Consider the following 13870-nt stretch of genomic DNA (forward strand, 5'->3'; position numbering starts at 1 on the left):
GGGAATTATCGTATAGAATATATATATATATATATATATATATAAATAAATATTTTGAAAAGTTATAATATTTTCGAGAATCGGGAAAATTCTTTATAAAATTCTTTTGCGTGTTTTCAATATTTTAAAATTTACTTGTTATCAATTATCAACCGTATAATTACGTTAAACGAAACGCAGAAGCAGTCGTGAATTAACAGAGTGATTCAAAAAAAAAAATTAATTGTCCCTAATCCATGCCGCTCGCCATGTTTACGTCGTTTAATCAACAATTGAACGACGTCGTCACGGTTCGTTGATAACGTCAAGATGCTTGTTAAAAAAGGGAATTATCGTATAGAATATATATAAATAAATATTTTGAAAAGTTATAATATTTTCGAGAATCTTCTTTATAAAAAATTCTTTATAAAATTCTTTTGCGTGTTTTCAATATTTTAAAATCGTAATTTATACTTGTTATCAACTATCAATCGTGCAATTACGTTAAACAAAACGTAGAAGCAGTCGCAAATTAACAGAGTGAGGCGGTTCAAAAAAAAAAAATTAATTGTCCCTAATCCATGCCGCTCGCCACGTTTATGTCGTTTAATCAACAAAGATCTCGGACTCGAGTAAAACGAGTGAAACGGGGCTGTGTGGAGAGTTCCACGGTTCAACTGGAACCGGGCGTCAACGCGCGGCCCGATCAATTTTCCCGCTGCTCGTAAGTCACTGGAGCATGTTTCACCCGCACGTACGTGTACGCTCGTGTCCTTCTTTGTGGTCGTATCGCGCGGACAGGAATTACGTGATAGATAACGGTTAATCTTACACGGTGATCTCGACGATCAGATATCGACGTTGATAAAGGGAAACACGGCGGCGAGGGTGAAAGAAAAACGGCAGATATCGATCATTCCTCCGGATTCGTTCCGACCAGATCCTATCCGGTTCCTTAATTAATTTTAAAGCAGAATCAGGATGAGCGCGTGATCGATTTATCACCGTCTCTACGCGTTTCGTTACACATTGTATCCCCCCCTCTCCCGTTTTATTATTAATCGGCATGGATAGATCGGAGAACCGTGAAGATATCTCGTGCCAATTAGCACGAGAGTGTCGCCCCAAAAAGACAGATACAAGATCCAGATAGGAAAATATCGCTTATCGGAATAATCCTAGTACACTTCCCGATTGATGCGTCTCGAAGGGGAGGGGGGATGATAGAACGTAATTACGTTTAAACTGAAATTGATTAATGATCGCCTAACCAACTATAACTCGAAAAATACGCGCCTCGTCGCGTATTCAACGCGCATTATACGCGAATATAGAAATTATTTATCTAGAATGGGCAACCTTGTTCCGGTTGAAACATCAATTTGCATTCTTTCGATGACGCAGAAACGGCGTGGCTTAATGGCCACCTGTAAAAACACAGCGACCTCAAGAGCATGATATATCGCCTAGCTATTCAGGTTTATAGGCTCGCGTTATATATTTTCTATTTTTGTTTTTCGAACGCGCGTACAAAATCTCCTCGATACAATTTTCCACGTCTGCCTAAAAGTTATAAAATTAAAATTAAAAATTAAAACGAAATATATTACCGCGATACAAGTTACAAAAATAGGAAATGTTCCAATATAGAACGAACATCTCGTCGAATTGTCACCAATTTCCTTCCCTTTTCCTTCTTTTTCCAATACCTCGCTAAAGAGATCATCCAGTTCTTTTCGCGACAGCTTTGCCTTCATCCCCATCGGGCATTCCCTCGCGTCGAGTTTGGGCCCACAAGTCGGCCGAATTATCCGCTCTCTATCTTCAACCAGAGAGAGTCGACGAGACGGAACTTCTTTATACCGCGTTCCTCTCACCACGGCTACCGTTCCTCTTCTCTCCTCCTCCCTCCTCCTCCCCACTCTCCCCTCTCTCCCTCCGCCTCAGAATCCGCTACGTCTTTTTAGATACACAAATAGTCGATGACGCGAGGCGAAAACTGCGACGGAAGGTCGCGAGCTAATGCCCATATCGCACGATCGGCCCTCACTTTTCGCTCGAGACGACATCGTAGCGAGGAACGGCTCCGTGTCACGCTTCCGCTCCTCCCCTCTCTGCCCGGCCGACCGCTAATTAACGAAACGTGAAGCATCGACGAGCGTTGCGACACGAGATTCTGTCCGAATTCTGTCAACGAAAAAGGAGAACATGAGCGATTCGCGGTTTTAACGGAGAGAACTCGAGATTATTTTTTCGCGATTCCGTCCACGCCCTGGATTCGCGTGACTCGGCGCAGATAGGGCACCAGGTCCTTCCCGAAACCGATATCGATTCGCGGCGCGTCCTCTTTCGCGATGGAACGACGGCTTTTACGCCGCGGTGAAATAACACTCTGACGAAGCTGGACGACGCTCTGTGTGATCAAGGTTACGGATTAATGCTTACAGCTTAATATTCTCGCGTGATTTTTTTACGGAGAATGTGTGTTTTTTCCGAGTAAAGAACAGTTTTATTTTTCTTATATAAAAAAGATGGATATAATAATACTTTTTCTTGTTACTCGATCCACTTTGATACTTGTTGTTCCAGTTTTCCAGTATCGACTTCTTCGAGAGCTATTCCTCGTGCCATTATTACGCGACCAGTGTCATTAATTATCAATCGCATTATCGATAATTTTCTTCTTTCCAACGACATCATCCTCTCGCACGATTCCTGCGATAACGATTCTGATAACACCGAGTTATTATAATATTCCATCAACAACGAAGAGTTCAAACTCTGTCGAATTCGAACAAATTTCTCGACGTAGCAGGAGAAATTCGGAAATTCGTGGGACGAATGATCGAAGGGATTATATCCGCAAGCCTAAGCGACGAGGTGTCCAGGAATTCGGCAAGAGTTTAATTAAATCGAATCGATCCCTGGCGAATTCCAACCCCGCTATTTGGACACCTCCCCTCCCTCCTCCTTGTCATCCCTCCAACTGGTCCTACCGCCCACGCCAAATTACCGACCTCCCTTTTTCCTCCCTCCCTCCCAGATCGTTCTCCTACTACGTGGCAGCTCGTATTTCAGGCCGGTGCTAAGATTTCGATCGATACCGGCCATTGATACCGTAAGGTAAGGGCGTGTAAAACGTGTACGGTTTCTCAATGACACAACGGGAGGAGAAATCGACGCCAATTTCTCACGGGGGTTTGATACGTTACGGAGATTCCTTCGTCGATCCGAGATCATCGAGATAACTTTTGTTAATTCTTTCGTCGAAGGAAGAGAGTACCGTGATTTGGCGAGCGAACAAACTCGATAAGGATCAAGGCGGTTACAGTTAGAAAGTGGAGGAGAGAGAAATTCGCGAGCGGAATTCGTGAATCGGAGGAGGGATTTTTTTTCGGATTCTTTGGGGAAAAATTTCCAGTATTTGGTCAGACACTTGTGCCCCGTGTTTGCACAGCTGTTTCGCTTTTGCAAACACCAGCAGGTCTCCTTTCAGTTTTACTTTTTTTTCAAAAGTAAAACTTATGCTTCGCCCGATCCCTATTTTATCAACGTCCAAAAGTTTCCAAAAGAGGAAACTTTGATTTCCTCCTAGCGGATTACTTTTTCTTTAATCTTTCCCGTGATCGAGAGGGGGAAACTCGCTCGTCTCGCCTCCAAAATTCTCCTTGTTCTCTCCGTTAGAAAAGAAAACACCTAAACACCGATCAAAGTTTCCAAGATTGAATCCCTTCAGAATCGCTCTAACAACTCTAATTAGTCAAGTCTCGAAATCGAAACGAAAGAAGCGTGCAAAATTAATTGGAAAACAACACATTGGTAGTTATTAATTTAAAATAGCCTAAAGAATCAAGAAATTTTAACCTCCAATTTCTCAAATTTCAACTCGGTCAGGCTTCGCTCGAAACACTCTTTCCAAGATCGAACGAAAAAACTGTCCCAATATCCCAAGAATTCTCGACCACATTTTTCCTCCTCTCCCTCCCTTTCCTCGTTCAAAACACGAGCAGGATATCCACGTGAGAACGAAGCCGGACATAGAGCTCTGGATCCGACATAGCTCGAGGGTGGATAAACGATCTCTCGGCCGACCGGTCGGGGATCGAGATTGCACCGGCGGGTGAAAAGCTCGCTCGGATCCTCTCGTCCACTAATTTAACCGTTGGACGTCGTTTGTTGCCCGGCTGACAACGGCTTTGTCCCGTTCACCGCGAGAAATTCAGGTTACCCCGAAGACTTGTTACTCCTCCTTTCTTTTCCCCGGAAAATCTATCGATCGGTCGATCGGTCGAGGAAGGCTTCGCTTCGTAAATGCGTGCCACGTTTCTCACGCGTGTGCCGTTATCGCGCGCCCACGTTATATTAAAACAATATCGCCGCGCTTTTTTTCTTTCCTTCAAACGAGTAACGCCAACTTGCACTGTCGCGATCCTATCGTTGCGAAATCGGGGAGGGAAGGGGGATGGGGACAATCGATCCGTTTCGTAACGAGCGCGCCGCATCCGCACGCGTGTATAGCGAATAAATATTTATACGAAAGCGTCGTTACCAGAAGTAAGGAATTTCCTTTCCTTTCTTTAGTTTTGTTATGTAAAAAAAGAGAAAAAAACGTACAAAGTATTTCGTCCCGATGACGAATTTAACCGTCTCTTCTCTTATCTCTTTGTTGAAGCACTCGTGAGAAGCACTCGTTGAAAAGAATGTTGTTAAAAAAGGGAAGCGTTTAGATATCTGATAATCTGGCGAAAAATGCGCGCAATTGTTAAATAAGAGTAGAACGAACGTTCTTGGAGTAGAACAAAATCGATGTGTATATAAAATATTCGAGTGATAGATTGAAGTACAAGGACGACGATTGGAAATTACTACGGTTTAATCCACTGTGTGAGTCTAAGTCTTTTTCAATCGAGTCCAATCGAGTTGTGCAACGATATCCGAACAACAAGCATCGCCGCGTATCTTATCGGATTCAAAATTTTCTTCTCGAACCTCTTCGTGATGAGAGGGGGAGAGGGAAGGAAATAAACAAAGAATATAACTTCGTCAGAGTGATTCATCGATCGAACACACCGTGCGCGAATACTTATAATCCGATCGATCGATCGATCGATATGTCGAGTTCAACTGACCGAAAACACAACGGAACGGCGAAAAAACAAGGCGAGCGAGAAATCTCGAGTTTCTCACGAGAGTTACGAGGACGGAATCGCGCGCGCTACGTGCTCTCACATGTATCCACGTACAACGACTGGCAGCGGAGCAGGAGAGATCGCGGCGCTCACGATCCACTCCACCGGTTCTCCGCCGCGCAACGGGACGGGACGGAGGATATTTCTAGTAAATATTTATCCATACAGCTCCGAGGAAATAGATCCGTAGCGACGAGGAGGATTTATCCCGGGGAAGGCCTTTAACCAAGATCTCCTTTATCCCTGCCGAAACAATAAAACTTTTACGAGGATCGTCGCGATGCTAATGACGCACAGCACAGTCCCCTCCTCCCTCAGGAATCGGACTTAATTGAATTGAAAGCTTCTCCTCGAGTGCTCGATTTTAAATGTCACAGCCCCTCCTCTGCCTCTCTTCCATCAAGTGTCCTCTCTTCGAAATTGCAATTTAATTATCGTCGAAACGCTCGTAAAAGCACGGGAGGACGAGTAGCAGTCGTGTCGTAGAGCTTCGAAACTACTACGACGACGACGATTACGACGACGAACCAAGCGTAATTCGATCAAACGGAGCCAATTTTACGCACACACGTTGCGCAAGGTCGGTTAATCGTTCACGGACTCGCGCTCCTCTTCATCCAACGTAAAGTAAATCGCGAAATTCGACGGAGGATCGAATGATCGGGGGGAGAGGGGAGGATCGAATCGATCGTCCCGCCACGTATGGGACGCATATGGAGCACGTAAATTCGAATATCACACGCAGATGGGCGTATCACGCGAGCGCGAACGCGAGGCGAACAAGACGTCCGACGAATTGGCAATTTTCCGCCGGCCACGGAAATGTCCGCGGCTCGTTCGAGACCAGCTCTACTCTCGCCCGACCAACGTGCGCCTGCACGTATGCGCGTACCGCAACTGGCCGCGGAGATCACGCGGAACAAGAAGCTAGACCGTGTGTCGCATGTGCACGCGCGGCCCCCCTCGCTCCGCCTCACCGCCTCTGCCTGCCTCGCCTCGTCTCGTGAATGCGGAACGCAGCCGGCTTAAGCTTTTAGGCTTCTCTTCTTCTCTCCGCGGGCAGTCGAAATTCAGTTTCAACGAAGAAGAAGTTGGAATTAGAGTCGACGTTGGAGATTGGAGGAAGAAACTTTAAATTTCTTACATTTTTTGCCTTGATCAAAAAGTCGGTCGATTTCAATTTGTTTTGACAGAGTCTTGAAACAACGCGCTGTCGAAAATATCGGTATTCGTCCGTGCATAATTGGACGTTTTTAAAAATATTTTTTCCAGGAAGACGGGATACTATTAGAAGGTTGATGAATCGTTTATGAAAGTTTCCGTGAAACTTTCCGCGGGTTATATTCCTGCGTATATAACTCCTTGACGAGAGTTATTGACAATTTTTCTTCGTCACGACGAATTTAAAAAAGGAAGAAGAAAAAAAGTATTTTACAATTCCAATCTCCGGAGAAGGATTATCGCAAACTTTCTCCCCGCAAATTTTCCTCTCCCCTCGCTCTACAGAATAAGAATTATATTCAAACTTTTTCCCGACCGTTTAAATTCGAGTAACGTCTTTCTCTCCTTCTTTCTCATTTTGCCAATGTTTTCTCTTCCTTTCTTTCTTTCTTTCTTTCTCGAAAGAGGAATTACATCTTGCACAATCTGGAATCTTCGAAACCATGTCAGCCACCGTCGCAGCACAGATTTTTAACCGTTCCTTTTTATCGCCTCGGTTATCTTCGCGAATTCCCGCAAATATTGTCGCTGGTGGTTTCGCTGGGGGAAGAGGCCGAAGCTCTGGAATGTAGACGAGGGGTGCGGAGAGGGGAAGGGGACTATAAACTGCAGCAGGAGTCCCTGCAGTCGCGGCGATGCGGACCGAACGCCTGCTGTGCTTGCGTAACCAATCGGACCTTGCGCTTGGCGGCAAGAATTATGAACTGGTGGACGAGAAATTGGTCCATGCTCGTCCTTTGTTCCCCCATATTTTCGTGGTCCACCATTTTTTTTTTGCTTCTCTCGAAAAGAATTGAATTTAAACGATAATTTACGAAACGTGGCGGAGAGATGACGTGGTGGCAAGGCGTGCATGCGGGTTTGATTACGATTTGTTTCCGCCAGTCCTGGATACATTTATTAAGAATGATTGTGCGAATAGGATCGTGTAACACCACTTGACGGAGAATTATCTAATTCTCGATTAAAATATATTCCGTTTCATCATTCCTTGATACCTTTCAACTTTTACGAATCTTGAAAGTAGCTTTTAATATTATTTCGTTCAAGTTTTTGAAACGGAATATTGATTTTCGTGAATCAATTCGCGAGGAAGAAGCGAGAAGAATTTTGCCCGCATCGATGATAGAAAACGTGTTGGAGAGAGGAAGAGAGGGAATTTTTTTCCAAATGGAAACATTTGAATTCTACGAAGAGAGTAGTTTTGAATGGGCTGTCACTCCGGATTGATGTAACAACCGGTTCTTGGACAAGTTGGCGCAGCACTGCTGCCAATGAAAGAGAACGTAATGCGTTATTAGCATCTTGGCGGGCGCTTTAACAATCGGCCTTCGCCGAGGAGGAGCGGAAATTGCGATAATACCGATAATCGAGTAATCAAGATCGCCAGGGATTCATCGTTCCAGGAATGCTACAAGCGCAGATCTGGTCCACGAATATCGAACAACTCCTTTTTCCTCTTTTACTTTTTTAAAAAATCTTCCCCTTTTCCCCTTCTCTTCTCAAAGAAGAACATTTATTACAAAATTTCGCTGGTTCAAGCGCAAATCTGGTTCACGAATATCTTCCACTTTTCCCTTTCTATTCCAAAGAAAAAGAACGTTTATTATAAAATTTATAAAAAGCGCAGATCTGGTCCACGAATATCGAACAACTCTTTTTTCCTCGTACTTTTTTAAAAAATCTTCCCTTTTTCCTTTCTCTTCTCAAAGAAGAACGTTTATTACAAAATTTCGCTGGTTCAAGCGCAGATCTGGTTCACGAATATCTTCCCCTTTTCCCCTTCTCTTCTCAAAGAAGAACATTTATTACAAAATTTCGCTGGTTCAAGCGCAGATCTGATTCACGAATATCTTCCCCTTTTCCCTCTCTATTCCAAAGAAAAAAAACGTTTATTATAAAAATTTCGCTGGTTCAAGCGCAGATCTGGTTCACGAATATCGTGAAACAACTCCTTCTTCCCCTCTTTAAAAAATCTTCCCCTTTTCCCCTTCTCTTCCCAAAGAAGAAGAACGTTTATTATAAAAATTTCGCTGGTTCACGAATATCGTGAAATAACTCCTTCTTCTCTTCTTTAAAAAATCTTCCCTTTTCCTCTTCTATCTCAAAGAAGAAGAACGTTTATTATAAAAATTTCGCTGGTTCAAGGGCAGATCTGGTTCACGAATATCTTCTCCTTTTTCCCTTCTATTCCAAAGAAAAAGAACGTTTATTATAAAAATTTCGCTGGTTCAAGCGCAAATCTGTTTCACGAATATTTTCCCTTTTTCCTCTTCTATCCCAAAGGAGAAGAACGTTTATTATAAAAATTTCGCTGGTTCAAGCGCAGATCTGGTTCGCGAATATCTTCCCCTTTTCCCTTTCTATCCCAAAAAAGAAGAACTATTATAAAAATTTCGCTGGTTCAAGCGCAGATCTACTTCATGAATATCTTCCCGTTTTCCCTTTCTATTCCAAAGAAAAAGAACGTTTATTATAAAAATTTCGCTGATTCAAGCGCAAATCTAGTTCACGAATATCGTGAAACAACTCCTTCTTCCCCTCTTTAAAAAATCTTCCCCTTTTCTCCTTCTCTTCCCAAAGAAGAAGAACGTTTATTATAAAAATTTCGCTGGTTCACGAATATCGTGAAACAACTCCTTCTTTCCCCCTTTAAAAAATCTTCCCTTTTTTCCCTTCTATCCCAAAGAAGAAGAACTCTTTATTTCGTTTCGGGGGAAGGAAATAACGAATCGTTGGCGAAAACGTGTCTCCTAATCGAATAAACCCATCTTCGTTTCGCTCGTCGACCAAAATTCAACGCACACTTCCCGATCGCGCCCCTTTCATCCTTCCTCGACGACCTCTCCGCATCTTCCCTCCCCGGATCTCGAGGAAAGATATCGACGGAGGAAAAAGGCTAAGGTGTAACACGTGAGCGGAATAAGGTGGGCACGACACCCACATGCGTGTCCACGACACGACCACGCACGCACACTCTCAGCGCGTGGAAGAGGAGGAAAAAGGCTCCCCTCGACGCGACCCACGCACGCGTGTAACCCGTGATACCCTGTCCGGTAATGCAGAGTCGTTTGCACGAGGAGAACGAGTTCCTTTCGAGCGGCGCCGACACGTGTAAACACCGGCCACGGGGAGGATCCGAGGATCGGACGAGCGGCCAGGCCATCCTGTTCGGAGCGGAGGGCGCATCATCGAGCAAGGACGCGCGAGGCACAATGGAGTCATAAGGAAGTCGGCCCGCTGAGTTATGAGACATTGTCCGCCGACCTGTCTCTCGGGCATAATTGCGTGCCGATCGGGTGATTCGCGGAATGCAATTTGTTCTCCTTCGACCGGTTCGGGATTCGTCGCGCGTCCGATTCGACAATTAAACCGAGCCGGCGATAATTAAAGCCTCGAAACGATCGCTGCGTTTGTTTGGCCCATTGTTTGCCCACCTATTGATTCGGATACGATGACTCAGGCCAAGTTTCGAAAATGGTACGAAAATAATGGGTGAAAGTTTTTAGCTTTTATCGTAGGATGCGAATCCGATGGATCGATCGAAATATGAAATCATTCGCGCTTTCTTTTCTTTTTCTTTTGAATTTTGAATTTTTCTTTTTTTCAACGAATATTGTTGAATAGTTTCGAGGCGAGTTACGAGTTTCGCCCGTGTTCGAGGCGCGTATTGCACACCTATGCCGCTATCGCTCATCGTAAAGTCGAGCAGTAGTTTTTCCATGAACGTTATCGCGACAACGGGCGAGCAATAGTCGGTGTTTGCACGCGTGTGCACGTTATTATGGCTCGGATTTTAATGCTACCAGCGGTTCGTTCGTTTCTCGTTTTATGAATCAACGATCCGAAATGCAACGTCGAAATATCGAGTTTTAAGTTTTAAGCATGAAAAATATTTCGCAGAGGGAAGGAAATACGATACGTACGAGAAAAGAGATAAATAAAAAAAGAAGAGGAGGAAGAAGAAGTGAAAAAGAAAAAAAAAATTATCGCCGACTCCTTATTCGACGATTTCTTCTCGAGAAATATAACACTTTCCTTCGTATAATAATAATACGTGTGAATCATTTCCATAAGGGATCATTTCGTCTCACTTTCGTGTAAACGTGCGTAAGGGGAAGGAAGAATCGTATTTTATTCCAAGTAGAGGCGGACGATGAACGCGCGGCGGGCGCGTTTTCGTGCGGTCCGTGCTCGAATGACAGGAGAGGCGAGGAGGAGAAGGAATGCAAACACTGGAGAACAGTGTACGCCTTGGTTATACACACACCTCCGTGGGTGGCAGATTAAAGTGGGTGGCTGGGCAGACTGGTCGGTCGATCGGCGGAGAGGAGGAGCTCGAGAGCACCAAAGCTCTCGAGTGTTCATCGTGTTGCGAACACGGATGGACGGGACCGTAACCTTTTTCGTTTATCATTCCTTCGACCTTGGAGGCGACGAGGTGAACAGCCCACGAATACGCCGAGCTCGATCGAGAATAGCTCTTCTTCGAGCAGATTATTTGTTCGAGCGAATCTTGCGATCTCCCACTTGTACGCTAGCTAGACGCAGTTCGAATAGCTGGATTCCAATTTCTCTCTCCCCCTTTCTTTTTTTTTTTTTTTATTCCTTTCCCTCGTATCGAATCTCGCTCTGGTCCGTTTCATACGATACAAACAGTGCTGCTCTTTTAATCCTCTGCCTCCCCCAAATAAAATATACTTCGATCGGTCCTCGGATCGAATCCCTTCCATTCGGCGTGTGTATACCGAGCTCGAGCAAACAATATCCGGCCGACCTTAGCAACCGCGATAAAGCACGTCGACGATCGTTTAATCGCCGGTCAAAGCTCCCTGGTTCCCGCTCAATTACGGGACTCGTCGTTGTCATTCGTCGTAGTGGCTCGAATAAAGAATGAATGAATTCTCTCCGTCGACTTGGTAGGCCGCCGTCCCTTATCTGCGTAGTACAACCAAGCCTTTCCATGTTTACTCCCGATAAGGCGCCGATCGATAAGGGGAGTGCACAAGCAGATGTCGATTCGTCTCACTGACCCACATATATATATATATATATATATATATATATACGTACATACATATCCGTGATTAAGCGTAGAATCTCGCCCGTGCGAGATCGAGGAGGAAGAAAAAAAGAGAGAGGAAAGGTCTCCCGAAGGAGGAGATTCCGTTTCAAGAATTCGAGATCTCTCTTTTTTACGAGACGACCAATCTTTTCATCGACGATTCTCTTTCGAGGATCCACGATGATCCTCGTGGACGTAATCGATCGAGACTCCCTGACCCAATTCCAATCTCCATGAATAATAACGAGCGGCCGGATCACCTTTGAGTTACGACTTTCTTTAGCCGCGCATCTTGAACGTTTTACGCGTTAACCCACTTCGATGGAACTGTTCGGATATATATGTATATATCATATATATGAAAGATCCATCCGATCGGATCGTGTTTGTTCTTCCTTCTCTTCTTGCTCTCTTTCGATCGCAAGGTTTACCAAGCGTGCATATATATATACGCGTTCCTCCACTCGTCGCGACGAGGCATTTTTCCCCGGCACCTAGACGGTCCGCATGCGGTCGTCCACGCAATAAGGAAAGAAAGAACAAAGTTCGATTGCACTCGATTGACTCGGCGCGGTCAAGTGTTAGTAGTCTCTTCTCGAGCGAGAGAAAGAGGAGGCCACTTCGATCAAGGGGTTCTCCTGTCTGGTTTGTCACGATCGATCAGTTATATACACTTGGCGTGTCACGTCGCGTAGTATATTTTTGCGCCGGTTACTTTGCAGTTTTAGCCCCCACTTGACAGCTATTCTTCAATGACTTCTGGAATTTTGGGAATCTTTGTAGATATACTTTTATTTTTATTTTATTTTTATATTAAAATCTTTTTATTAATTCTTCATTGGATTCTTACGATTCTTTCTATTATTCGTTATATATTACGTTTTCTATTGATTTTCGAATTGCTTAAAAGAGGTTGATCTCTTTAATCGAGTCGAATTATTCTCGTACAAATGTAGTACACAATCGTACTGGATTCTTATATATATATCCATGTTCCACGTGCCAGTGAATATATCAATCGATATTGCCTTGCTTTAATTCAGGACAGTCGTGTATCAGGCAAAGTATGCACTGCAAGCTCGTGCAACGTAATTAAACGTCCAAACCAGGTGTGCGTTTTATAAAGCAGGAAAAGCCTGTCCTTTGCCATAGGCGGTCGAATTATTCGAGCAAATGTTTAGTTCATTTTCGACTTCAAAGAAATTTCGTTTACCCGTCGCTCAACGCTTCTTCCGCAAAGTTTACCGTTCTTCCTTCGCTTTTCCCATTTCCCCTTTTCATCCAATGCAATTTAATCATCATTCCAGATGGAATTAGAAATCGCGATCTATTGTGATTTCTTTCCAAATTTCAATATGCATATAATATGGGAAGAGATTCGAGGAGGAAGGCCGTTGTGAACGACGCCTAATATATCGATATTACATGGCTGGAGGCCTGGAAGAAGAAGAGATGCGGAGGGATGAGAGGCGAGGCTGTTCGCCGATGTTATGGTAGCCACGGCTTCAAGGTCGCCGGGATCACCACGAGGACGTGGCCGTTTCACCAATCGCGGCTCGCCACAGCCGCGCGATCCTTTGAAAAACGAATCCGGCCGCGTGTTATACGTTTTTGTTACGCACGCGTCCCCGTCCAACTGCCCGCTATCGGGGCCCACAGGGCTCCAGGAACAACAGCCACCCGTCTATCTACCCAGCCCTCTCGTTCCTCGCATCCTCGAGAGAGAGGATGACCGAGGTCCTTTCGATTCGTCGAGTCCATTCGCGTCCATTAATCTTTCGCTGCCTTCTTGTCAATTATTCACAGCCTATTCACAGCCTATTTCAATTCGGCGTCTTCCCTCCGTCAAACTTCTTGCTCTCCCCCTCTCCCCGCTATATAAATCTAAATATAAACCGTTTCTCCACCGACGATTAATTGCGCGTTAGAACGCGGAGAGAATTTCATCGAATTTCACGGGAATTAACATAACCAGCCGAGCGAGGATGAGCGCGGGACGAAAGTGAAACGGGAGTAGCTTTCTTCCCTACCTTTTTCCATCTATTACGAACCGGGCTATCTCGCGGTTAATTGACAGGATAAGTTATAAGAGAATAATAATCCTTCTCCTTTCGTTCCACGAAATTTTCTCCCCGTTCTCCTCGTTGCTTCGCGATTTATTAATCGTTTCTCGAAGGACGGCCAAGGTATACCCTCCTCTTTCCTCCTTCTTTTTCATTATCGCGGACGAGGACCCCCTTCGCGTAAATAAGACTGGGAGGGGAACACAGAGATTTAAAGAGGTACGTAATGGCGGGGGTCGAAATAATTCAGACACTTTACGATACTCCCTGGGCTACCTTATGATAATGAAAAAACACGTCCCCTTAAGGGGAATAAAAAAAAGAGGGGGGAACGGCGGTTGTAAAGTAAG

The 13870-nt window shown here is 44.6% G+C and overlaps 1 protein-coding gene across 12 annotated transcripts in view; it reads right to left on the reverse strand.

Moving 5' to 3' along the window:
* Nucleotides 1-13870, reverse strand: part of LOC408429 (tensin-1) — a 147194-nt gene that overhangs the window by 63184 nt on the left and 70140 nt on the right. The window contains exons 1-2 of one of the 12 annotated variants that reach the window (XM_006560364.3): nt 5338-6062; nt 1640-2169 (exon numbers count right to left, since the gene is read on the reverse strand). The exons of 8 other annotated variants lie outside the window; for them this stretch is intronic. In XM_006560364.3, the coding sequence (XP_006560427.2) occupies nt 1640-1708 (69 nt within the window). In that variant the 5' untranslated portion in view covers nt 1709-2169; nt 5338-6062. Of the gene's footprint in view, nt 1-1639; nt 2170-5211; nt 6063-13870 lie in introns of those variants that run through there. 3 more of the 12 variants (XM_006560365.3, XM_006560366.3, XM_016915780.2) reach the window with 3 other exon arrangements.

The sequence above is a fragment of the Apis mellifera genome, linkage group LG13 (assembly GCF_003254395.2).
Source record: "Apis mellifera strain DH4 linkage group LG13, Amel_HAv3.1, whole genome shotgun sequence".
Lineage (NCBI taxonomy): Eukaryota > Metazoa > Arthropoda > Insecta > Hymenoptera > Apidae > Apis > Apis mellifera.